Source organism: Pogonomyrmex barbatus, unplaced genomic scaffold, assembly GCF_055798465.1.
Source record: "Pogonomyrmex barbatus isolate J1 unplaced genomic scaffold, ASM5579846v1 scaffold18, whole genome shotgun sequence".
NCBI lineage: Eukaryota > Metazoa > Arthropoda > Insecta > Hymenoptera > Formicidae > Pogonomyrmex > Pogonomyrmex barbatus.
In genome coordinates, this window is record NW_028297114.1 from 4,473,038 (window position 1) to 4,500,670 (window position 27,633).

Genomic DNA, 27,633 nt, shown 5'->3' on the forward strand with positions numbered 1-27,633 from the left:
ATGGTCCATGTTCTCACTGCCACCATTTGTCACTAAATGTGGTCACTGATTCCGAATTCCGTTTGCTTAATACATATATCGCGTCCACAATGTCAACGCTAGATGGGAATAAGGTACGCGAATTTAGAGTTAAATATGCCAGGAGAAAGCAGAGCCACTGGCGAATCATCGGTCCCGACAAAATCCTTCGAATTTTACAAAGTATTGTTTACGATAATAAATCATCGGTAAAAATCTCGCTTCAATAAATTTCAGGAGTCGTAGTTCCTTTTTCATGCGTTCTAATAAAGGATAATATTGAGATACATCGCGAGCCATCTGTTCGTCGTTGTTTTTTTGCACCTAGAACGTTAACGTTTGAGTATCACCGGAATATGTAAACGTTTACGTACGAAAGATCAGCATCGGGTTACTGCGACATTACACGTAAACTTTCAATGGCTTACTCCAAGTAAGTCGCAATTCTTTTCAATGGCTTACTCCAAATAAGTCGCACTCTCTCAATGCTATTTCACGGAAAGAGATTTAAACTTTTATATCTGCATTCGAAGTCAATTATAGTAGTCGAAACGAGGGAAAGAAATTCACAAATACAACTTTGTCGTCCGAAATGAATCGATCTACATATCTAGATCGTCGAGACGGAAATGAAATCTTCATGTTTTAAGAATTTTTTCGGTCCATATTACATGTAATAGAAATCCGCTTTTTAAGAAATATAAATTCGAATTATAGTTCGCTCCACTTAATTCCGCCTCAAAATATTATTCTTTAATGAATGTCATGCATCATGCATTAAACTCATGACTTTTATAATATAAAAGAATGAATGACAATTACCGGTAAATTTTTACGAGTCTAAAACTTCGCAGCATACTGTTAAATCCTATAGATAAGTATAAAAAGTCAAGGGGCAGCAGGCACAGGATGTCTATGTAAAACGTGGTGCTGTTCGTGTAATGATTTCTCAATTTCGTGGCGTCGGTTTGCAGCACGCCGTCTTCCAAGTATCCCGTTCGAATATGAAATATTATGTCGAGCACGTATAAAAAATCCGAGAAGTAGTCCAGGCAGAACCACACCCAACGAGTTTCTCCTGCATTCGCAAACAAAACAATGCCTGTTTTAATTGTAATGTAAAATACATATTTATAATTATTATTGTTCAATTCTTGATAATTTTTGTTTGGAATTAAATCTGTTTTCCGGAAATATTTTTTGTGCATAAATCATACATTCTTAAATTCGTTAAAATCTTTTTATTTTCAATTAGTCGTTACAGATTATCGCTCGAAAGCTATTGACACTTTCGTATTGATCGCCATTATATTTAACCTGGCGTTTTGTATTCATGATTGAGAAAAAGCGATTTTTACAATGGTCTGCATATGCAAAATATTTCAGAGATGCCTTTATTTTCTGTTTAACTCATATATGTGTATTCAATTCGCGTTTCGTTTTATAAATCATAAAACTGCTCGCTTTAATATTTAATTAAAGCAAAATTACGTTAAAATTATAATTGTTTTAACAAAAATCTAATTCATTTAATAAAATTCCTCTAAACTCTTAAATATGAAATGTCATCAAAATCATTTTGGAAGGTTTTCATATCTCTATCATAAATCAGAGAATATATATCATGGCGTAATTTAATCATTTCTTGTACTCATAGAAGCGTTTTAATTTATATGGAACTTCTAGTTTAATAAAAATTTCGCATTTATTCAAATATATTTGGATACGGAGAGAGACCTTTGCTCATGTAATATAATCAGTTAATTAAATTCTTTTAAAGCTGACCCCACAATTTAATGAATATCTTTTAAAAAAGAAATAATCAATATATTTCCCATAATTTAAATCCTCAGTTTTCGGATTCTAGGACGGAGAGACGTATCCTAAGATGTCTCGTTAATAAAACGCTCCTATGAACGTGTTTACGAAATTTGAAGGAAGTTATGAATTACGAACTAACCGTTGATCTCCTGGAAGGCAAACCTATAAATGATCACCCAGAAATTGTAAAGAAAGGCAAGAGAAACCACCATCGACCAATAGTAACAAAGACGTCCCGCAGGATCGAAGATGAAGGACCAATTTGGCGCACCTGTGCGAAAACCCCGCGATCCAGGTTGCCCGGGGTAGCCTCTACTACCACGTTGTTGTTGTTGTTGTTGCGCCGTGTACCTCCTGAGACAGTAATTCAACGAACGCGGGCTGATTAATTACTTTCGTCCCTAGACGCGTTTCGCGACACGGTTGTCCATTTTTTCCGTTACTGCTCGCATTGTGCGCGAGGATTCGCGTATCAATGTGAAAAATTACAGTGTTGGAAGTATCGAATGTACGAAGCAGCTGGGAAAAAAAACCCGGAAAAATGTTGTATGTATCGCGCAGCTTTCGAATTAAAAAAAAAAGAGAGAGAGAGAGAGAGAGAGAGAGAGAGAGAAAAAAAAGAGTTTTCTGCGTATAGGAAGTGTACTGTTTATAAGAAGGTTTTCTCACGATTTTGCTCTCAACGATTCCGTGACCTCGCCGAGATATTTCTGTTTAAAAAAGCCCTAGTACAATTAAGCGATCTTTAGGAATGCAAGAAACGCCGCCGCCGTGGTATTAGGTAAGCTTCCAAGAAGTCGCTTGAATATTTATGATCCTTCACTACGCAGATTTCTTCGTTATATTCATTTTCTTGAATTTTCATTCGCGGATTTGACCTTCTAGGGAGGAGAATTAGCATCAAATTGAATTTTTTTTATCCGAATATCCGTTCTCTTCTCGATATCGAAATATGGAAAAGAATAGCTCTCGAGGATACATAACGAAATCTGATATTCAACGGTAATTGAAATCGGTCGCCTGTGTGCTTGCCAATGAAGTACTTACGTTTCAGTGCCGTTGCAGCTGCTATTGCTGAGATGATTGACTGATGCCGGTGTGTGAAGGTGCGATTGATCACGCGAGGGTGTAAGCGCAACTGTATACGGCAGCTTGAATCTGCCCCTTAGGTGGTCCCTTCTTCTCGGCTTGCGGCTCAGATCGAGCTCGCTCGCCCCCCGATTCACGTATCCCCCCTGAAGTGAGTCCCGTGACGAGCTGAAATATCGCTGTGACACGGAATATACCTACGCCAATTAGGATGTACCAAGTGTCGACATTGTCTTAAAACTCAAGATACCGTATGTTTATAAACGTTTATAAATGTTTAACGCAAATAAGGTGTAAAAACGTACGGAATGCTCTTGTACAAGTGACTAAAATCTCATATTAATTGAAAAAAGTATCCATAAGCGCAATTCATATTTTTTTAAATTAATTTCGCTGGGATTTTTACTGTTTTTCGCGCGTTTCGCGACTATAATCGACATTGCCAATTGTATTTAATGTACTCGCCGTATTTTGCTTAATTACTAGCTGCATGCACCAGAGCAGCCGTTCCGGTTGTTTTTTATCTCCCACAGATCCTCGTCGCACATATTTTCTGCACCGATTTATTCGTGCAATATTCGAACCATCAGAGTATGACTTCTGTGCGGTTGTCGCGCATAACGGAATGGATACTGCGAACGTTGTTATCCGCTCGCGGGATTGTTGTAAATTTTTTTCGTGTCGAATAGTTCAGTTAAACGCGCCTGTCCTGGCAAACTCGGAGATGCATGCATGATGCTTTTTACAAAAATATAATACCGGATTATTTCGTTGATACAAATCTATTGAAACATTTAGCTGATTAAAGTCTAACTAAAAAAAACTTTTCCTTTATTTCCTTACATTTCTACCTTCTCCTTTATTCCTTCTTATTTTTCTATTTTATTTATCATAACGTCGGATATATAAAAATTTATTTGCAGTCACCGTATTTTTAAAAGAATTTCCTGCAAGTAGGGCAATATATTTGCACTACATGATATAGAATTTATTTATTACATTTCAAAAATAAATCTTGGCTAAATTTTGTATACTTCAAAGAATTTTTAAAATAGAATATTTTAAAGAATTTTTTAACTTTTATGATTAACTCGTATATCTCAATCGAATTTCGTAGTTCCTCCAGATATATTTCAAAAATTTGCTGAAAATCAAATTCGAGAGAAGGAATATCTGACGGCCAACATCAAAGTGCTCAATGCCGACGAGTTCATGCGCGAAGTGTCCTCTTTGGGACATTTCCCTGGCGAGTGTGGCAGTGAAACGAATATTTTATCGCGCGATCGCAGGCGGTAACCAACCTGCTGCTGGTGCTGATGGTAGTAATGGTGAGTGGGTGTGTGTCGGCCCATGAATTTACCGCTGACGAGGTCCAAGAGGCTCTGCCTCGAGGGTAAAACTCCCCTGGACACGTTCTCCGCGCTCTTGGTGTCATCCTCCTTCTCTCTGCCGCCGCCCCCGACTCTGCCGTCGCCGGACCTTCCGCTTCTGCCATACTTCTCGCCCCCGTAGCTCAGGGCGGACGCGGAACCGCCGCTCAGACGATGCCTCACCCCGCCAGATGTGATGACGCCTGCAACATCAAACACGATTGTGGCTGTAAACGGCGATCCTTTTTTAATTCAATCTACGAGACTTTTGCTTTTCTATAACAATTCTATAATTTTTTCTATTTTATTATTATTCCTCTTATTTCTTCTTCTTATTTCTGTATTAATTCGCGTTTTTATGAGATTTGGAGATTTCTATCTTGAATATTTTATTTTTGGATATATTTATGGGAAATTTAAGGATGGGATATCTCTCTGTACAATTATATAAATACGTATACTTTTGTCTTGTATTCCAGCTTTATGGTTCCTCATTTCCCAAGAGATGTAATAAGATTAAAATATACATGGAACAGAGTGCAGTATTGTTTTAGTAAGAATTTATGGTAAAATGATATACCTATACTCGGAGGAATGTCGTAATGAACCTGCACGTTGGTATCCATCTGTGGATATAATGATAACAGTGAAAAAAACTTCGTTTGCAATCGGATAGTTCGTTTTTCTAAAAATCTGGAATTTCCTACGTAATGAGGCGCAGCAAAGAACGATATATGTATTGAGAGAGACTGGTGCGAAATGTATAAAATAAAAAGACGTTTTTTTTTTTTTTTTAAACTGAGATGGATATGATTTCTGTAATAAGTTTGTAATAGAATTTTATTAAAGTTTCCATAGGTAATGATTATAAAGTTTCAGTAAACGGCTTAGAATATTTGATTTTAGGATAATGCACGGCTTTCCGCTTATCGTTTTCAAAGTTATTCTCTGTTAGATATATAATGTAAATATGAGAAACAATGCTGACTCGGTGCATGAACTCAAGACCAAGCACTACGAATCTCATTGGAAATGCGAGGAGAAATAAGCAAGTTTCGCAGAAACGGAGCATGTCCCGGTATTATCTTCGTGCGCGATGACACCTGCAACGTCAAAGAGACTACAACGGACGAAACGAGTCCCGTTTTCTTGCAGATTATAACTCATCCACTTTTGCCAGATAGTAACGAGGCGTGACATGATAAGGGCGCAAAATCCGAACGGAGAAAGCTCGCGTTGCGCTCCTATCGTCCTGCGAATCCGTTTAACCGAGAATAAGACTCGGAGGAAAAAGTTATCATGCATTACCAGATAATTTTCCCTCCGCACAAAACTGCAATTTGTTTTTAATCTGACAAAAGTTCTTATTGGTTTTCTATCTCGTATCCGTCGTTACAGAAGTGTGAATGAACGACATATCGCGTTGCATCTTTGCATTATGAGCGCAACGAAATTAATTTTTTTGATCAATAAAATATTAAAATATTAAAATGTTAAAAGTATAAAATATTAAAATATTAAAAATTATAATATATAAAATATTATAAAAAATTTCTTGTTTTTATACACTGATTTTAAATAGTGATTTTGCAAATTGGTTAACATAATCAAGGCCTATATAAACACATGATGACGAGGAGGGATTCGCATCACCGAAAGCAAGCCGGATAGAGGAAAATGAGGAAGAGAGTGAGTAGAATAATTAAATGAAAGACGAATGAAAATACGTGACCGAGACCCATTGCATAAGAGTAACGAAGTGTTACTCGAGAAACGTCATAATGAGATTCCTGCTCTCTAGAGTTGTTTCGCAAATAATCTCGCGCTCGCGCGTCCTCCATTAAGGCAGCGGCGAAAAAACGATCGCAAGAAAATCTGCGCCGACATTCTCTTCATTACTCTCCTCTGTTATTTTCTCGTTAATGCGATGTAAAATGACACTGCGCAAAACAAGCAGCAAGGAATTTTGTCGAATATGAGCTGACGTTGAGCTTGCGAATTTATGTTCGATAGGACGTAAGGGAATAATTACCTCCTGATATTTTATTTCAAGTGGCCGGGAAAATAACGAGTATTTAACTCGGCTAATTAATTTATAAATATAGCTATTTATGTCTAATGGATTTCATTTAATCAATTTATTCTTATTCAACACGCGACAAAACATTTAGTAAAATCAAATATTTAATATTGTGCAGTTGTATTGTGTTTAGTTTATTGCATTATTTCTAGATATTAAAAGAATATTCTGTTAACAAAAAATAAATAAATATGTAAATGGCAGATGAGTCCAATTAAGTTGAAAGTGTTTTGTCAAGATCTCATGCTTCAGAAAAAGTATAAGTAATAAGTATAAAAGTAACTGCTTTTTGGTTCCCAAGAGAATTAATAGAATAAGTTTTAAAGTAGGAAACAACCGAAATAAATTTAAGTATTATAAGCTAAAGACATGTAATATAAAAAATGGAAAAGTTACATTTTAGCAACCTTAATTGCGCAAAAAGTATCAATTCTAATTTTGTTAAAAAAAATTGTCATCAAAATTTTAAACTATTATCAAAGCTTATAATAATGATTCCAATTCATTAGAAAGTTTAGCATCAAATTTTAATTTGGTACATTCATATAAGGAAGAGAGAGAGGGAGAGAGAGAGAGAGAGAGAGAGAGAGAGAGAGAGAGAGAGAGAAAGTTTAAAAGTTCTAATCTTTTCAAAACGGGGCTTACTCTATATTCAGAATAAGTGGCTAAAATAATTTTAGATCGACCGAGGTGGGAGGTGCTGATGAATAATGCGCAACACGCTCGACGATCATTACGGCAAGGGACGAATTAATTCTAGTTGGAAGCTGCGTCGCGAGTAGGTTTATTCGCGTTGCGAGTACGACGTCATGCGGTCGATGCTTTGGACAAGGACTATTGTACTGTTCTCTCAAAGACCGACAATACGCAAATATTGTGTTCGGGTAAACGAACACACGACATACGTACGTACGATACGCGCCGCGACACGGCCGTGTCGGCAATGAGTGCACAACTCTCCAAACTGAATTTACATTTCCCTGCAATGCACGTTCTTTATGCCGAACTTTATTGACCTGGCCTGCTTGGCGGACTTCCCGGGTGATCCTTTCTGATAGCAATTTACGCGGCGATGCGCGCGTTGCGCATTTTAAAACGTTAATCAAAAACAAAAGGGGAACGTCAAAGCGTAGCTCATAAACTGCAATTTATGATCGTTATGTGCCGTTCGCGCAAGCGACTTTCAACCTTTTTTTTTTTTTCGATGAAACGAGAAATCTTTTATGGATCTCTCGACGATTTCGCGGCTGTGTCTCTTGGCATTCCTGAAAAGGGGAATCGTAGATTCGAAAAACGTTACGCTAAATCGTGATTTATTGCGAGATCGAAATATCATTGCGATGTAGAATAACGCGGCAAATTTTTACTTCGAGTACAAAGAGAGTTTCATTGACGTACTAAAATGTTTTATGACTGCATACTTTGTCGTTTGTATCTTCCCATATAAAAAAAAAGAGCGCGACAGGTGTAAAGTAAAGCTTCGTCGCAAATTGCGGCACATATGTATTTATATATATATATATATATATATATATATCATGTTTAAAGTTTTAAACACGAATGAGATCTAACTTGAAATTCTGTGGGATATCAGCAGCAACGATTCTGTTAATCCGAAAATTCGAAGTTCGTATGTTGTGCCGCATCATTTCCGGGACACGCCGTCTCACGGACGTACGTTTTTTTCCTCTGTGAAAGATATATTCGCTTTCGAAAGCTTTTACGAATGAAAATATCGCGATTCCAATATCCGTCTCTTGCCGGCAGGTTTTCGTCCGCTCCGTCACTCGCACAGAGGAGAAGTAAGTTTAATGGTGACGCCGCCCCAAACGACTAAACGGAAATCTCCGTGAAGGGAAAATTGAGAAAGCTCACCGTCAACGAGGAGCGAGGTAACAAAGTTAATTGCCTTTTGTTGCGACAGCTTGGCAAGGCTAGCGAAATTGAACGAATATGAGGCGCAACATGCACAAAACTACTTAACATGACAAAAATTGCACTTTAATTAGTCTCTTTTAATATCTCGCTCGGGACAAGATTATAACGACGATATTATTGAACATATGGGCATTCAAGTAGAAGTATAAGTAAATTGTTTTTCTCGTGGGTTTTACGAGGAAATTTGCCACGATATATAGCAAATTTCCTGATGTTTCTTCAAAAATATTATCATTGAGCATACACAAAGCAGTGAGCCGAAACGAAATGTCGTAAGATGGATAAGACCTAATACCCTACATTGTCGTCGGGACAATTTCGTATACAGTGCGACCATCGGATATTATTACAGAGGTTATATTGATCGTGATGTTCATTCTAGAAGAAAACGAGAAATTGTCACGAAATCACATACAACAACACGCAGGATACGTGCTGCAAATCTTAAGCAGATAGTATGCATTCATTTCTAAATAATGCCCACATAATGATCGTATTTCGAACATTTTTATTGGACATTTATTAAATCAGTTTATCATTTACCGTTATATTATTTGTAATTAGACGATTTCATTATTTATTTTCTGTGTTAAACAGACACGCGCATAGCGCGCGCTATGTCTTTTCATGTATTATATTTTTTTATTAAATATAAAATTTAGATAAATTCTAAAAATTTGTATCGCAAACTATGTAGCATCTATTTACATTATGAACATGATTTTGTATAATACAAAGAAAATTCTTACATGATTGTACATCTTAAATACAAATATTGAATATATTGAATATATTAGAATTTATCTAAATTTTATATTTAATAGAAAAGTATAATGCATATAATATTTCAAAGAAAATATGATATAAAATATTTTCATATTTATCCTTTTTCTTCTTATCCATGATAACATGTACAATAGAGATACAAAATGTCAAAATATGCTATTTCTGCAATGATAGCTATTCACAAAATGCAGATACTACAAACGTGCGTTATTGATTTTTTTTTTAAACAAAAGAAGCAGAAATTAATACAATACTGATGGCACCAAAGGCAACAATAAATTTAATAGTCACATATAATAATAATACTATTGTAAACTTTAAAATGGCAATGTGGATATCAATTTAATATCCCTTTTCTAGAAATGGAAAAATTATACAAATACTATTAATTATCACAATTTGAAAAAATCGTATTTCCAAATCTGAGATATCATAAATACATTGCACTGCACTGTGACGTTTGTTTATCATCCTTTCTAAAAATCATATACGACGTCGATGTCAAACAGCATCTGCTCCTCTATGTCTGTTTCAACTATCAAAGCTAAACAAATAAATGTAGGAAAAGATAAAAAGAAAAAATGGAAGAATCAAAGGCTCGGGGTAAAATTAAAATGGATGTACGTTCTCGACGAAATAAAGAACGTGATAGAAATTTCATTCCAAGCGTGTTTTTGACACTGCGTGACAAGCACAAATGGAATTCGAAAAAAGGAGCGCGACGGGAACAACAATAATATTGCAGGTAGGCAATGGATGTCCAAATTGCCGAAATAGAATCAGGTAGGCTTTCAGAGTTGCTCGGAAAAAAACACTGGCTATTGTGAGGACCGTTGCGATTCAACGTACGGAAATATTTGTTTCACGAAGAAACACCGAGGCTCGCGCGCAGAACGTGAACTTCGTGACAGTCAATGTGAATTCGTGTGCAACGAGATGATTGAAGGATGGACCGAATGGCACGTTGTATCGAGCTGCGCAAATTATTCCCATTTCTAAAGTATATATAGAATACCGCGTAAACTTTAGCGGCAAGAAGTGTCGGCGCATCAGTTTTACGCGTTATCGAGCGTGGAAAACGGGAGATAAACGAATATACGCGCGAAAAAAATGAACAAAATAGCGAATTATTTCTAAATGAATATTTTATCTATTAGATAAACCCATGATGTGACACAATCGATTTGGAAAGAGAGAAAGTTGAAGTCGTGTTTTCTAATTAAAAGAGTAACTCTAATTTTTTTGTATGCTGCTCAAGAAAAAATTTTTAATTAAAGATAAATCATAATATATTTACATCATTTATATGTATATATCGTCATTTTAAAGTTCGCGAAACTAGTATTGTTATCAAATGTAACTATTAATCAGATGCGATAGGAAAGTCTCATTAAAATTTATTCATTAGTTCGGATTAACGTTGCAATTTACAAGAAACAATCGGACAAGACATTGCATCGTTGTCCTTGTCATTGTTAATATGATGCGCTTTGTAATAGTGATAGAATCAATATACATTTAATCGATAACAGTTCGTATCACACAGACGAGCTATTCTGCTAATCGTTTCTAACGGAGTTCGTAAACCGAAATAGTGGTAGACGCCAGCGCATAATCAGACCAGAATGGAGTGATAAAACAAATGTTGGATCCCACGTCGGTACAGAATTTCAGTGATATGCATCAATATACTTGGATGCAGCGTAATGTACGAAAGTTTACAACGGAAAGACAATTGGATTAAAACGCATTGCAACAAGATTATCTGAATACAACAGCTGTAATTTTATCTCGAGTCTTTAATTCTTCCATTTTTCCTTTTTATCTTTTGTTACTATTTATTTGTTTAGCTTTGATAGTTGAAACAGGGATAGGGGAGCAGACGCTGTTTGACGTCGACGTTCGACGTCGTATGTGATTTTTAGAAAGGATGATAAACAAACGTCACAATTGCGTAGTGCAATGTATTTACGATATCTCAGATTTGGAAACACGACTTTTTTCAAACTGTGATAATTAATAATATTCTTTTTCTATCAATCTTTTAGTCGAGAATTTAGTCGAATTGCAATTATATTTATAAACAGTTTAGGAAGCATGCTACATTGACTTCATTTAAAAGATATTAAGCAAAAATATCTTTCAGTTTATGAGAAAATAACACGGTAATTCGTCACTGGAGATGAAAATACGCAGATGGCGAGAGACATTACAGAAATGCGAGTTCGTGAGAAGAAAGTTTAAAATAATATCTAATAAGGACGAGCTGTGTTAAAATGCATTTAGTGTACTTAAATACCGTAATAAACCTTTTGCTAAAGAAAACCATCTTGCCCAGCAAAACTCCACGTTATATAAAGATCGTGAAACGAAATCAAAGCCGAAAGCACTTTGCGTTACTGCAAATAGAATGCTTTGATTTCACAAAATTCTTTTTTTTCGATAAAATAATTAAAATGATTTTCGCGTTTCCTCTAATGGAAGAAGTAACATTATGACATTTGAATTTTTATATGAATTCTGGAAGATATAAAAGCATGGAATAATATCCCGAACGTTTGAACTTTTATATTAAAATTTGAATACAGTGACGTGTAATTTTGAAATTTGTATATTAATGGATTCAAAAGTGTTCTAAAAATTTCCGACAATAAAATCCCTTAATTTAAATATGATAACAATATAGCTCGTTATTTAAGTTCATTATTAACGCTCTGCGACCCTTCCCGAAAATTTTGAGAGCAACGGACTCGCATTACACGAAAGCTCATTTGTTCTTTAATTAATTGATATGCAGCCTTTTCACAGCCATGGAAATTCATGAAAATTACTCGCTATCATAACTAAATGCTTTTTCAGAATATTTCGTATTCTGCGTTAGAAATTCAAATAGGAACGCTACGTGTTTGTAACTTAAATTGCACTCAGGTCAATCGGAAACAACTTAATCGCATTATATATAATTACTAAATGCAATTTTGCTGTAATTGTTCATAATTGAACAATACCGAGCGCGGTCGTTGCCATAAGTTTCTTTTTTTAGCATTTAGATAGGATAGATAGGCGATTGCAAGCGCGCATCGCTTTTAGTACAATTATTTTTCTCCGCATTTCTGGAAAAAAAAACGCAAAAAAAAGAGATCCCACCGTGAAACCGTTTGTACATCGCAAATACAAATTTTCTTATACCTCTGTCTACATACTTTACTATCTCCATATCGTGCATGTATTCGCACGAATCAATATGCAGATGCGCAGAAAAACAGCTATTAGTATCTTGTGTCGGCAGAAATTGCAATATCGATATTATGCGCGGGACGCCTGCAAATAAGGACTAAAAATACGCGGTTATCGGCTGCGGCTGTTCGCGCTCGGCCGAGATATTTATGTATCCTACCTGACACATCTATTTTCACATCGGACGTGCTCGTGTCCCGAAGTTTTAGATTTTCGCCATTGAGTTGACCCGTCCAACTTCACCAAATTCGTCATAGTTCCATGAAATTCCGATGCACGACCGAGAGTGTCTCGCCGGACGCGAAGCGTGCGACAAAATACGCGAGATCCACGAATGCCATTTTTGTTCTCTTCTCTTTTTTTTTTATTATAAAAATTTACCGGACATAAGATTTACGCCCGATTAAATTCACGTGAAAGAGCATCCACGAATCCATCGGACGAAGCAATGCGTGTCTGTTACGATACAATTGACAGCATCGATATTCCAGTCGTCGTTATAATGAAATTTACGATTTTCCATCTTTTAACGATAATCCGCGGGCTCATGTGACCCCGATACATATCAATAATAACGATATTATATTTCGTTACCGGGTTAATTCATAGTCCCGCGGCTTGTATTTACTCTAACCGGCACGTGAAACATTTTCATTATGAAATTTCCGTTGTCCCGATGCAATTGAATTAATGCTGGTGCCGCGCGCAAAATATTTTCGCGTCCGCGGCTAATAACGTCACTGCGCTGTTTACCGTAAATAGAGCTTTCGTATAATTTCGAAGCTAATAATTTTGCCCGGTTTTCCCATCTTCCATGCGGAGAAAAAACGGGCATGGAGGAAAGCTTTTCGTACGCGAATCAAAACTTGGACGCGAATAGAAACGTGAATTAATAACATGAAAATATAAATTAATTGCGCGAATATGAAGGAGGCACACAAACGCGTGTTTTTTTTTTTCGCGTTGAGAAAAGTCGAGGAAATTTTGATGACGATACTCGGTTGTGCGTCAATCGCGTTGTCGTTCTCTCGTTAATTCGCAAAAACAAAAACGCGATGATAAGTGGCGTTGGAGCATTCTTTCCTCTACCCTCCCTCTCCCCCTTCGACTCCCTCTATTAAAATTTGCTAATTAAACACGCGTCACAACGACGGCGGACTGAACATATTGACTGATGGCGGAGACGCTTTCGACGGCGCGTCCGATTCGCAGAAATAATCAACGTCATATTCCCCGCAGATTTCATAGCTTGGCCTCGTGTCGCCTTCATTTCCCACGTGCCCTCTTTTTACGAGATTAAATTCCGCTCTCGGGGCAGCGGGCTTCAGGCGTGGGCGCGATATGGGCGCGACGCGATGGCTCGAAGCGAAAATGGCCGAAAAGACTAAGATGGAATTCGCAATATAAATAGAGATGTTTCCGAATACCTGAGATATTGAAGAGCAGGCGAGATGAGACAAGCTGGCTCGGGTCACACTATGGAGCTCGGATGCCGAACCATGGAGTCTTGGAAATATTCACGAATCGCGGCTGCACATCCGATTATTCACCCGTACACAAATCTTTCATCTTCGAATCACTTCTCTCACCATTTGATCGATCACTCTTTTCCTCGAACGATTTGTTCATCCCAGATACACAGCGAGTTGACTACTTCGCTCCGCGCACGCGAATGGTCCTATCGATACTGAGACAAAATAATATTCGCGAACCATCTAGAGTCTGTTTTGTAGTTGGAATCCGAAAAGAGGGGGAGCGTGACGTCACGTGTTTTGTTGTTACTTACTCGAGTTCGTCGCCTTAGCGCGTAGTGTTTTTTGTTTTGATCAGCGCGGTCGCGCGATCGTTTCTACGTTTCTCACTCATCGACATATGTACATATGTATGTACAGTACGTTGTATGATTTCTTATTAGGCTTTGTGTCCATGATGTTAGAAATCGGTCCGAAATGTCGGGTGGAAAGAGAATTGACCAATCGCATTGATTAATTGGCCGAATTTCAAACGCAATTGGTCAATTCTCTTTCTCATCCGAGATCTCGGACCGATTTCTAATATCGTGAACACAAAACATTACGAGGAATCTTACCGAGAATCAAGGTCGAACGGGATGAGGTCTCGAATCAATAGAGATTTACATTCGATTAGTAATTAAAGTAAAAAAATGCTAATCTTCGCTAATTCCGAGTGTGTTCGGCTTCGCGTAGCGGGCGCCGCGCAGACGCGTGAAGTTGCCGCGCGAAGTTGCCGCGCGAAGTTGCCGCGTGAAGTTGCCGCGTGTTCGATTCGGGCGCGATATGTAACGCGTTCATTAGAATCTCGGGAGTGTCGTGGAAGGTGACGAAGATGATCGTTATATCGGACGTTATCGTGTCGTGCGTTTACGCGAACGGTTCTAATCGACCGGCACCTTCGATAAAGAGATGTATGCGTGCTCGTGTGTGTGTGTGTGTATGTGTGTGTGCTTGCGCGGGCGCGCAAGTAACCATCTGGAACGGAGCGAGTGGACATCGAGGAGAGACCGGATGATGCTAGTGATACCGATACGGTAAGTACATCTCTATACGTTTATATAATCGAATAATCGTGCGCATTTATTTCGTATACGACAGTTCAACATTCTTACGTCACGGCGCGCGCGCGCGCGTGCTCCGACATATGTCGTCGTCAAAGACGAACGGAGGATGCCGAAAAGTGCATCTCCACTCGCGTGGTTCGTACAATCTGGTGACAGATTCGATACCTTTGGTTCAATACCCGTAGTTGCGAAATGTGTTTCATGCTTCCGAGTGACTTTTCAACTCGGATTCGAACGCGCGTCTTGGAATTCTTCTTCTAGAAAACCTCGTTTAGACTTTTACGAATATGCAGGATGTAAGTTTCTGCGCGTATTACGCATCGGGATAGCTCAATTAAATATAATTTGTCTTAACAGAAATTAATATTTCTCGAATATTTTATTGTATTTTTTATGCGTATTTTATTTGTATTTTATTGTACTTTTTCATTGTCTAGAATTTTTTTCGGGGGAGATTTTTATCAATTCTGTTAACATATTAACAGCAATTTTTTGCGTTAACTAATTGCTTTTTGGATATTTTAGAGTTTAGAATATTTCCTCTTTTCAGATTTTGAATGAGAAAAATATTAGGTTTTATATATCATAATTATTATTTTTTTCTTTTCTTTTTCTTTTCTTTCAAAAATTTTCCTTATGTATCAAAAACTCAAATTAATAAAAATTTTAGAAATTATTTACGTGGTCGTAACGAGGAGAAACTATTTTATGTGGTAACAAAAAATTTACTCAGAGTCAAAAATAAAGCTATATTTTATAATTAAAAATGAAAAAAAAATAAATTAAAAATTTGAAGTTTAAATTTCTCAACCGCCCTCCTCTTCATATGTTTATGGTATTTGTATTTATACATGCTAAATAAAAATTTTGTCTAAAAAAATCCAGTTTCAATCGCTTTCAATCGTTCAAAATCAGAAAAATCCAATGTATGAAATGTTTTGATCAAGAGATAAAATCTTAATATACGCATTTTACGGGAAAATTCAAAAACCTTCAATCGCTCAAAAGCAGATTATTGCTGATCGAACGATTCTTACCGAAGCAAAATATCAAAATAAAAATGAGACGACATCGATTTTGAATTAGTAAATTTGTATCGTACGCCACGCTAAGCATGCGTCAAATCTGAGACCATCCTGTGCATTGTTTTATTGTCGCATCTGCGGATTGCGCGCTACGTAACGATCGCGAAATGCACTTTCGGTCGGTCGCCCGCATTTTACGGTGGATCCGGATGAATCTGACGGGTAATATCCCGAACTCGATATCCTTCGTGTGGTTCCCGGGATATTTATGCAGCCATGATGGACCGTAACATCGATCGCGTTTCTTATTTAAGATTCGGATTCGCACGCGAGAGGCGAACGCGGATTTCCATTTATCTCTTGTATTCTTGTCGCGATTTTTCAAGCGTGCACTCAGAAGCACTCTACACGGCATAGAGATGATGCCATTGGCCTTAATGCCGATGCAGCAGAATCAGGTGCGTTCTTGCGTTATGAAGATCCATTCTTTGCTATAATCGATAGACTCACGGGAAAGAATTTGTTCGATTCTGCTCTTGGCACGAAGAGAAAAATGACATCAATTAATCCTTTTCTTTATGGATCAATAGTAGAATCGAAAATTTGTAACTCATAGCAGACAGATTTAGTAAAAACTTTTAGTTTATAAATTAGAAATATAGTTATTAATTGAGATAACATAATTAGCATATTAATTTGCATAGTATGCAAACGAGTGTAATATTTCTGTAATATTTTTACGATTTTTTTTTACCAAAGAAAATATCGAATAAAATATCATCTTATCTTATAAAAACAAGTCATTATATGTAAATGATTTAAAATTATCTCTTTGCGTGAAAATAACATTAATGCCAAGGTAAAGAATTTTTACTGTTTTATCGATATTCATGACGAAATATCTATGTTTCCTTCTGTTTCATTCTGTCGAAATATGAATAAATCTCGTCCTCGAATTGTCACGTAAACTCAGCAATGTTTTATACATGGGACTGCATAAATCGACATCCTCTTTTTAAAACGTAACGTCTGGAATAAAGAAGGAAGAAAGTAAAGAAAGAAATGTGGTGAATACATGTCGGTTTATTGAATGAATGACACTATTATCGATAACTGATGCGGACTATCTCGGAACTAATTACGTCATTACCGGATTAATGCTTAAGCTTACTTCCTGGCGCCTTAGAAATGTGATAACAGTGGAAACCCCTCGACAGTCCTCGTCGAGGCTGAATCGAATCGATTCGTCGGACACGTGTGCGCCTGTTTCGAATAATCGAAAGCATACATTACGCGTGTCGAATCGCGGAAATAGAACAAACTCCGAATATCTTTCTCGAGTCTCTTTACTTCGTATAAACGTGTTACAGTTTTTGAATTCTTGATTGAATTTAGAAAAAAAAGACTATGAAGTTACACACAATCCTCGATGTATAAAACATCGTTAAATTCATGTGTCACTTCCAAGAAAGTGGTGAAAGTTTATTCACATTTTTTCTTTACAGGCAGAGCACGATTGAAAAAGTTTCGAATTGTACTCTGTACAACGATATCGCCTACGGAACCGTGAGACAGAAACACATTGTTACGTCGTTAGCCGATATTTCGGGTTGGAAAAAATTTTATAACGGAAAATAGGATATGCTATTACCGTGAAAAATAAAAGTCCGGACGAGTGTTTTCTATCCAATCTGCGTTGGGGTTTTGTAGAAACGGTGCGCGAGATACGGGATTACAATAGAATTGTATCGCGCCTAGCACGTGCCATTGGTTTTCATTACGTGCGTTCGCACTTACAAACCGTTAATTTACGTACCATTAATTTGGATGCCGCAACACTTAAACGTCCAGTCCGATGTGTCCGGCATCGCTCATTCACGCGTTTTCGAATATAACCCGCCGAATTATATTTTCATGAATGATTTACTCGAAATTCCGCAGTCCTTTCCGATTTCATCGGTATTTGATATACATGTGTGCGATGCTCAAGTGGCAACGCAGAATTTTGCAATGTAAAATATTTAGTTTTTGCTATTTAATAATAGTTAATAAAAATTACAAAAAAAAAACGATGCGCACCCAACAACAACATATGTGTATATGTATTGATGAAACTCAAAATATACTAAAATACATAAATAAATTATGAAATTTAGACACATAAATAAACGACGGTTTCTATTACTCGCTGGATCTTATTTCGAGGAGGGATATATTTTTAAAGATGATGGTCTTTGCCGAAGGCATCTCAGGGGTTTCAAAAAGTTAATGCAAAAGCGTTCTCCCGGGAGAATTATGCGCACTTTTCCTATGCAAGTCGCGGTTGGTGCAAGCACCTGCTTTCGGAATCTTTTCAACGGCTTACGCGATCGTCCTGTTAAGCAGGGTTGTTCCATGCATACAAACGGAAAGGCGAAATGGTCAATAAATGTTATCGCATTGGGTAAATATTTCCAGCTTCTGGATCTCAACATCACGTTTCCCTTGAATTTTTAAGAGCATTTATAAGCACGAAAAGTTATTCGTCCAAATAATTCGCGAATTTAGTTTCATTTAATTTGTTTATTCGAGAGACGATCTTTCGCGCGACGATCTTTCATGTCATGATATACAATTTTGCGATCAGCATATTTATCATATTAAAATTTGACACGAATAAAAAGAATCTATATTTTTGTCAATCGTTAATGTATAGGATTTATCGAAAAGAGTTATCTTTATTATTTTTTCCTCTTGAAAACATTTAATATTTAAGAGATTAATTTATTATGATATTTTGCTTTTATCATAATCAAATCTGTAAGAGTCAAAAAAATTTATTTATAAAGAGATAAAGCTTTGTATTATGAATATATCATTTTATAAAATATAGATTTTATTTTGATGAAAAGCTACTTTAGAGAATTCTTTTTGTATTGGAAGAAGTATATTTTTCCACTAAAAATCACTCAATAAATTGATACATCCGAACTCTCAGATCCCTGACAATGAACTATGAAATTTTGCAACGGAAGCTTTTACCGAATTTCTGAACTTTCAGTTACGTTATGTTGGCGGGTTGTGCTTTGGAGATTGCTGAAACTTTACGAAACTCTGTTTTGGCTTACATATTTCGTTCCTCAGAAAGTGCATTACTTCTTTATAAACGCACCTACGTCAGTCAAAGATGATAAAAAAAGTTATTGCTTCCAAAATTTTCCGCTTAATCCTTTTTTTCATATTCACGGTTTATGCTAAAATATTCAAATTAAAAAATAATATTAAATATAATTAATTTATAGGTTATTTATAGGTTATTATACGACGTAGAGAAAATTAATAAAACAAATTAACAAAAGATTCATTTCTGAGAAATATTGAAACATTTTAATAGTTTGATTAATATTTGCAATAACTAGCACAAATAATTTGGCATCATTATATATACCTAATTGTATTTAAAATCTCTCAGTCTCTGTACAATGTAGAATTAATTTAGATTAATGCAAAATTTTGCCTTTAGTTAATTTAAATTCGACATACGGTTCAATTAATTATTCATTAGTTCTTATGAATGGTTAGTACGAAATCGATAATTCATTTTCTCTGTTTAATTAATCTGCAAAAGTTATTTATTTTCGGTTATTCAAATGATTTTATATTATCAATATTCAATGATTAAATCCAAATAAAATATATTATTTCAGATTTTTGCATAGGCAAATATTTTAAAATAATCGCATTTTTATAAATTGACATGCACATTGAGATACACATTGACATGCATTTAATGAGATTATTACGGCAAAATTTGATTTGAAAAAGTTTCTCTAATGTTTTTATATTGAGGTAGATAATTTGAATTCACATGGAAATTATTCGGCGGAATTTAAATATAATGCTGAAACGATTGTATCTCTCGAACGCGTACACCAATTCGCGGCAAAATTGATCGAGCTCGACAGATAAAAAAATACTTTTTGTTGGTTGAAAATGGTTGTAGTGAAGTAGAGAGGCGAGTGTACCGGTTTCGCCGCCGGTTGATCCTGTCAACAAGGCACGTTGAAAGTCTGTAAGCCCCTGACACGTACATGGAATGAACACGCGCACGCGTGACCGATAGATACGTAACCAAGTTGCTCCACAAATGTACTCGCACCCCTGAAAATTCGAGCTTCGCAGCATCCGCGAATACAAACAAATATTTGCTCGCCTCGTACTGCGGCAATCTCTGTTCAGAGATGCCTCTATGGAAATTTTCATGACATGCGAGCCCTTTTGATCCCCGGTATTGCATCCGCAGTTAATCGTCCGAATCGGTTTTACGATTTACACTTCCGAGTGACGATAGCTAGGATTTGCACGTCTACTGAATTTTATTTTTTTTTATGACAAACTTTATGTCTCAGAAAGAAAAATGCCTTGAAAATAAAGAGAAAATAATTACATGTGAAGAATCTAAAAGTAAAATTTGCTTAAACTTTCATACTTTCTAAAAAGAAATTATCTTTTTTCTTTAAATAGTATATATTTTGAAATAAAAGAATAATAATGAAATACAGAATGACACCAGTACTTCTCTTGGAACTTCGCTTTCATCCCAAAACTTTTTCAGATATTTACCGAGGTGCTACAATGTTTTAAACCATGCGTTACTAGAAAAAGTTTTGAGTAAAAGTTATCCATTATGAAAAGTTTTAAAATAGGTAAAACTTTATCTTTCCCCCTTTTCCACTCTAGAGACTCGCTTTTCTTTTTTTAAATTATATCACGATTTTCTCAAGTTTCCTAAAGAGACTTGAAACTTTATGAAACGATTGTAGTTTTTATAACATTGTCGCTGTTTATATCTGGAAAAGCGAATGAGTATTTTATGCTTATTGCATATTTGAACTTAATCAATTATAACATGCAGATCGAAACATTATTATTATTGTATAACTCCTCTTATTTTCTATAAAAATTTAATTATTACGCTTAATTGTTTACGAATGAAACTTGCTGTTATCGAAAATATAGTTTTAATATCGATAGCGATTTAATAGCATGGAAATGACTCCTATAAGCTCTGACATACATACACCGCGCTTCGATGTTCGTCATTTTCAATAATCTCATTCAGAGAGTAAATTAACGACTCGCGTGCAGTTAATCGCTTTTCCTATGATTTATCAGTCTTTCGTGAAGCGAGATCGATAAAAATGAATATTGATTACTCGATATTCGATAATCAATATGAATATTAATAACTCTGGAAACGAAGATGTACAAGTATCTATTAACAAAAACGACTATTTAACTCTAGGATTAACTCGTTTATGTATTTGAGAGATTTACAAATCTTTTTATTTTATTTTTTTAAATAAAATATATAAAAAAACAATTTCTCGAACTTCGTAGCTTTTTGTTAGGCAATATATTTTTCAAACGGTTGTTATATAATTTTTTTCGTCAATATAACTCGTGGGTAAATCTACTTGAGATTTGAGCGTTGTATATCAACAGCATTATTTATCAGCGCGATCGATATCGGAGCAACGATGCCCGGTTTAGATAGATTGCCACAGTATGAACTTGATTTCCATCTGCCGCGTGTTACCCGTTGATTGTCACAGCTTTTATCAAATTAGCGAATGCATTACCTCATTGACGCGGCGAGTTGCTAGCTAGATTAGATTTTGATCGATTTCTTTATCTTCGGGTTTGGGGCATTGACCGGAACAATTTGATATAGTTACAAAATAGAAATATAAATGTTAAGAAAGCGATGATACAAATAATATATTTTTAGATAAAAAAGCAGTGATGTTAAAAGTGTTGAATCAATTGAATAATGCTAATAAAAATACTTAGAGAAACAGAATCAGAATAATTAGAGAAAAAGAGAATATAGCTAGAATGATTAGAAAAATAAATCGCTGTAATATTACATAAAATAATTCCTAAGAACAAAGTTTTTGAGAGTCAGTTTCTGCACCATTTCTCTTTTTGCATCTTCTATCTTTCAGTTAATTTTAAACAATTATCTTTATTAAATTTTTAAGAATAACCGCGGTATATAACTAAGCATAAAATATGTTTTATGATGCCGATCTTTTAAAAATTAATAAAAATTTTTAAATATATTATAATTTTATAATTTACACATATGATAGATGTTATTTAAATTTCATTTAACTCTCTAACTAATCAGAGAGATTGCAAGAATAGCGTTGTTATTTTAATGATTATGGGTTATGTGAACGTTAGCATTTTAACACCACCGCCTTAAGAACATCATTTTTATTATCAACAAAATACTCTATGTACAAGATTAAAAAGAATAAATCTTCCTTTTTCACTCATGACTTTTATTGCCCATAAAACAGTAGCAACTCGTTGAATGTCTAATGGAAAATTGAGAGGACAAAGTCTTATATCCTTGGCTATCTCAAGAAGGATATAAAGGACAAACTTTTTTAAAAGATTAAATTAAAGAGAAATATTATTATATAATTTCTCATCAATCCTTCTAGAAGCCGATGATAAAATTACCACAAAGTTTTAGAACACTATACTTTTAAACGCGTCTAGATAAGTAGATAATTGTCTCCCTCTATTTGTATTCTTACATATACATATAAATAGACATATTATAAATAAATTTTATATAATATATAGCTAGATATATTATATAAAAATTTTAAAAAATGAAACGAATAGAAATTATTTAATATAAGAGAAATTATTTAATTACGATTAAAAGAAAAAACTATTCTAAGTTTATTTCATTATTTATTACAAAAATACCAAATACAAATGTTGCAGTAAATCTCCGTTTGAAATTTTAATAAATCTTTCAAAAAGATCTTTTTGGCGCTCGAACTTGGCGAATTTCTGTCTGGCATATTAAACAGTCTCCATATTCTAGTCTCCATTACTATAACCCGTTGTTGAGATTTTGTTAGAAATCGACTTGTTGGAGTGAAGCCAATACGTAAATTATGAAACGCCCACTATGATATCCGGATTCGCGTTTATCTTTGTGAAATACAAACGTGAAATAACTTATCTCATGAGAAGCAGATCCCTTCTGTTCTATCTTTCCGTCTAAGTCTTTCTATGTGACATTTAAGGATGGATAAAATGGTTATATAAAGCTAATCATTTTTCAGTCTGCTTAATGAGAGAATATTAAAAAATAAATAAGAAAATGCTAAAAGAATTATGTTATTTTTCTATTCATAATATATGTCACATAAAAAAAAAAGAAATTATGAACAAAAAAGGATTTTTGCAAAAATTCATTGACACATAGATAGAATTTTTATAATTTTAATCACAATTTTTGTCAGCTTCTACATAGAGAGTTTCGTGATGGCGTATTTTATCATCATTTAATTTTTGTTATTCTCATTTTCTCATTATTCAGATGACATTTCTATTAGGTTTGCTGTCGAATAAATTCGTTGGAAGAAAAAAACAATATCGCCGATGTCCGAGTTAGATTATTCGCGGCACCTTACCGTCATGCTCGTCGAGGCTCGTTGAAATTTCTCGTCGAGTGTCGCAACGATAGAGCACTTGAACTTTCATTTAAAACGCAGCGAATAGGCTTTTCGGGGCAAGCTCACGTTTCTCGTTAAACCGTGTTACGCATGGCTTATTTTTATTCCATGTCTCTAGCATTACGGATAGTGCGCGGTGCTTGCGAATGTTCGTTAATTGTAGACTCTAGATTATTTTATCTTATAAATGGCTTATTAACGTCAATTCTACCTTATAATCTTACCTAATAATACCCTTTCCTAAAACAATATTTAAAAAATTTGCATATTGCTGTCATTGTAGATAATCCTAGCATTATTTCACTATTAGTAATCAGAGACTTCATAATTTCGAAATATAATTTATTTATTCAAAGCTGCATTGCAGCTGCAGAAATTTTAAAAATGCCATCGCGCGCGTGTTCCAAAAAGATGAGATTTTTAAATATGTTATTTAATAATAATAGTCATCTCTAATAGAACGGAATAGTTGGATGATGTATAGCATAGGACACTAACCTCTGGCTTTTATTTGAATGCCTACGAATACTCAAGTGACGGTGTTTTATCTCTCATGCGACATGCTAAATTTCGCTCTCGTTGACGTTGAAGAAACAAGAACGGGATAGGAAGAAAATGCAGGAGGTTTGCGTGCATACGCTCATAATAGTGCCGCATGTTTTTCGGCTACCTCCTCCGAGGAAATTCGTGAGATTCCGGCGTTTGTCTCTCGAAGATTTCGAGAATTCAGAGTTCCGAGGACTTGCCGGAATAATATCCGCCACCGAGACGAATAAATTGAAAAACGTGGAACGTCGCGAAGACGAAATTCCCGGCAATTCTCGCTGAGACGCTATTTTTATATAGATCAGGAGTTATATTGTAAATTGTAATACTATATTGTAGCAGGCGATTGTCTTTTATCCGGGTCAAATTTGCTTAATCAACTTTAGAATTATTAGAAACATGTTTATAAATATAACATATACGTTTCAAGTATGAGAGCGGTTGCAAATAGCAAATAATACTCTCTTATGAAAAGACTTAACGTATTTAATATTATTAAAAAATGTCTGTGTCAAAAGCGTCTCGTATCTTTTAAATATTTCAAAGAATCTGACGTGTTCCAATTTTGTAGCTCGGAAACGAGATTATTTGCGAGATGATCTTAATGAAATCTGCAACTTGTTTTTAAAATTAAAATGGAAAAACCGTTGTCAATTTTCACATGATGGAAACGTAAAGTTATATCGTTAGCTTTGGTTTCTTTTTCAAATTTAATTGCTACAATTTATATTGTGCGTATATGAAGCACATGCACACATACGCACAATATAAATTCGAGGGCCGCTGGCGCGACAAATAAAGAAATGTAACGCTCAAGCGATCTTTGGGGAAGAATGAAAATCCTGTTCGATTGTATTTTGGGAATTTTCGAAAAATGAAGTGTTAACTTCGCGGAGCGATGGAGCTCTTCTTGCGCCGCGGGATCACAATCAACCGGCGCAATCATCGTTGCGATTCGCTCGTCGGTCAACTCGGTCATCTGGTGCATTTCAATCTGACACCTGCCTGCCTGAGTAATTCGTGCGTTCGCGTAATGAAATTCGCGTAGCATATCGCTCTGGATAGTTGCAAATATGTGCAGATATATGCGCACTCGCCGGACACGCATCTGTTATACGCCGAGTTTGCTGTTGACGGTTATGGTCGCCGTGAAACGAACGACGAGGTATACCGCGATAATGGCTTTAAGCTGCGCCCGAGTGTTTCCGGGCAAGGTGTCCTCCGCAGGTAACCACTTACCCGCGTATATGTTCACGCGTAATTGGATGTGCTTACGGACGTTTTTGATAAAGAGGATCTGACGAACGAAAGACGGTCCCTTAACCCCCATTTCCATCGACATAGATTAACTTTGAATTTTCTGGTTCAATTTACCCTTCATCTAGTTCTAATTCGTAGAATTACATATGAAGAGAGAATAGAATTTAAGATAAAAATTAGGTTGCATTGGTGGAGATGGGGGAAAAATGATTTAGTCGTTAAACGATCGTCAACGGGCTTCTTGACGTGAAATTAATTAAATTCAAACACATTCCTAACATGTAGAACTATATAGATAGTTTGAATAATATTAAGAAACTTTCTGTTTTTGTTTGAAAATTATATAAAAATATATAAATATATAATAAAAATATAAAAAAATATAAAAAATATAAAATAGAAACACAATTATATAATATATAAAAATAGAAACACAAATGCACGATGAGGAAACTTGAAATAAGCACGTAAAACGCGTAGAATTAAAATAAAAATATGACAGTGAAGAACCCGATAAAATATAAATTGAGAATCACTGAGGACAATAGCATGGTTCCAGAGAGCTGTAGCAGAATTAGGTTGGATAGGATTTGATGGAAACAAAGACACACGTACAATACCCAAAGAATCATTAATGCAACAATAATTAAATATAATTTAAATGTAATAAAAACAATTCAATGTAGTCTTGTAGAAGTGTTTTATCATGATGACAGAGACTACATAAATATTATGAGGAGTCGTAATGAGTAATATGGCTGAAAGTAAATTTTCTTGAATCATTTAGTTTTTTGTTGCTAATACATAATGTATGAATATTGTTATGGTGATAAATGATATTATAATATGCTGTTAATGTTTTTTATTTTTAATAAAGTAATTAATTGTAATAAAACAATCAGAAAACATATATATTTTATTTGTGTTTCTATTAGAAAGAGCAATTAATATGAATATGAAATAAAACTTTTTTGTTAAACTAATAAACTTTTTTATTAAAAAATTATGCATTAAAGAACATATATAGCTTGCGACGATATAATATCAGGCACACACACACACGCACGCACACACACACACACACACACACACACACACACACACACACACACACACACACACACACACACACGTTATAGTACACAATTATTCAACATTATTAATTACTCTTCCACGACCTTTCACGATAAATCTTATATAAACACGATGTCAGAGACATATAAAAATAAATCCAACGTCACGTGCGATTTAAAATAAAATATTGTAGTGCCCATCGATACGATATTACGATAAAATCAATTCCGAGCGTGGGCGGTCAAACATTTGCAGCTGTCTCTTTTATGACAGCGCGAAAGATTCATCGGACATTCAGATAAAATTATAAAATAATACAAATTACGAAAATGACGTGAACTAATCATTTTAATATAATAGCTGTTCATTTAATTATTTTATGATTAATAATAACCAGATATGCAATAAAGCTTACGCTCCGCGCCATTTCCTCAAAAATATAAAATTTGCTTGCAGAATCTCCGAACTGGATATAATTTTATAAAAGCTGATCTCTACGTTTTTTTACGCACGTGGTTACGTGCATGTTATTGCGTAAAGCGTAGAATCCAGAATTTTATGGTGACCAAGTTGAGAACACTCGCGAACAATGACGTAGTTTCGAATTCCTCCGCCCATGCAGTAAACTACCCACCATCCCGCTGCATTCAACTCTCGCCACCCCGCGCCTGATATTTCTGCTATGTAACGAAGCGAAGCTGCGACTCGTTCAAAACCCGTAAAACCAGCTTCTATTAATAAATTCATTTTATGATTTTTGTACGCACGGAAAACAACAATGGACGTTCGTTATCTCTTCGTTTTATTCGCTATTTTATATTTCCAGCATAATGAAATAAACGATCAAGTTTTTAATTTTGGGAAACATACGTTTCCTTTAAATAACATCTTATATATGAAAACCTCGAATTTCTATGATAAAAATTTAATTAAATGCCGTTATTGCAATGTTAATTCCCATGACATTGTAAGTTCGCCTAAGCATCTGACATAATCTTTCACTTAAACTAAATGGAAAGATCAGATTTTATTACATTTTGCACTCACAAAAGCCAATATCCTTCATTTTCAATCGTTTATAACTTAGAAGTCACTTCTGCGAATAAAGGAAGGTACGATGAACCTAGAATACCTCGTATAAGATATAACTATCGTCATTGGATGGCAAGGAATATCGATCGAACTTTCGTCCGTCCAACTGCCGCAATATTGCCGGCGTAAATGCTTTTACTACTGACCTGCACCTCGAACGACACTTTGGTTACATATAGCGCGTAGCATCGCG

At 35.3% G+C, this 27,633-nt stretch overlaps 1 protein-coding gene across 9 annotated transcripts in view; it reads right to left on the minus strand.

Moving 5' to 3' along the window:
- LOC105431733 (cyclic nucleotide-gated channel alpha-3) overlaps positions 1 to 27,633 on the minus strand; it is a 162,127-nt gene that overhangs the window by 74,607 nt on the left and 59,887 nt on the right. For 8 of the 9 annotated variants that reach the window (XM_089075213.1, XM_089075210.1, XM_089075212.1 and 5 more), the window contains exons 4-7: positions 4,230 to 4,501; positions 2,887 to 3,125; positions 1,979 to 2,193; positions 841 to 1,096 (exon numbers count right to left, since the gene is read on the minus strand). In XM_089075213.1, coding sequence (XP_088931339.1) covers positions 841 to 1,096; positions 1,979 to 2,193; positions 2,887 to 3,125; positions 4,230 to 4,501 — 982 coding nt within the window. The remainder of the gene's footprint in view (positions 1 to 840; positions 1,097 to 1,978; positions 2,194 to 2,886; positions 3,126 to 4,229; positions 4,502 to 27,633) is intronic. The other variant, XM_089075208.1, reaches the window with a different exon arrangement.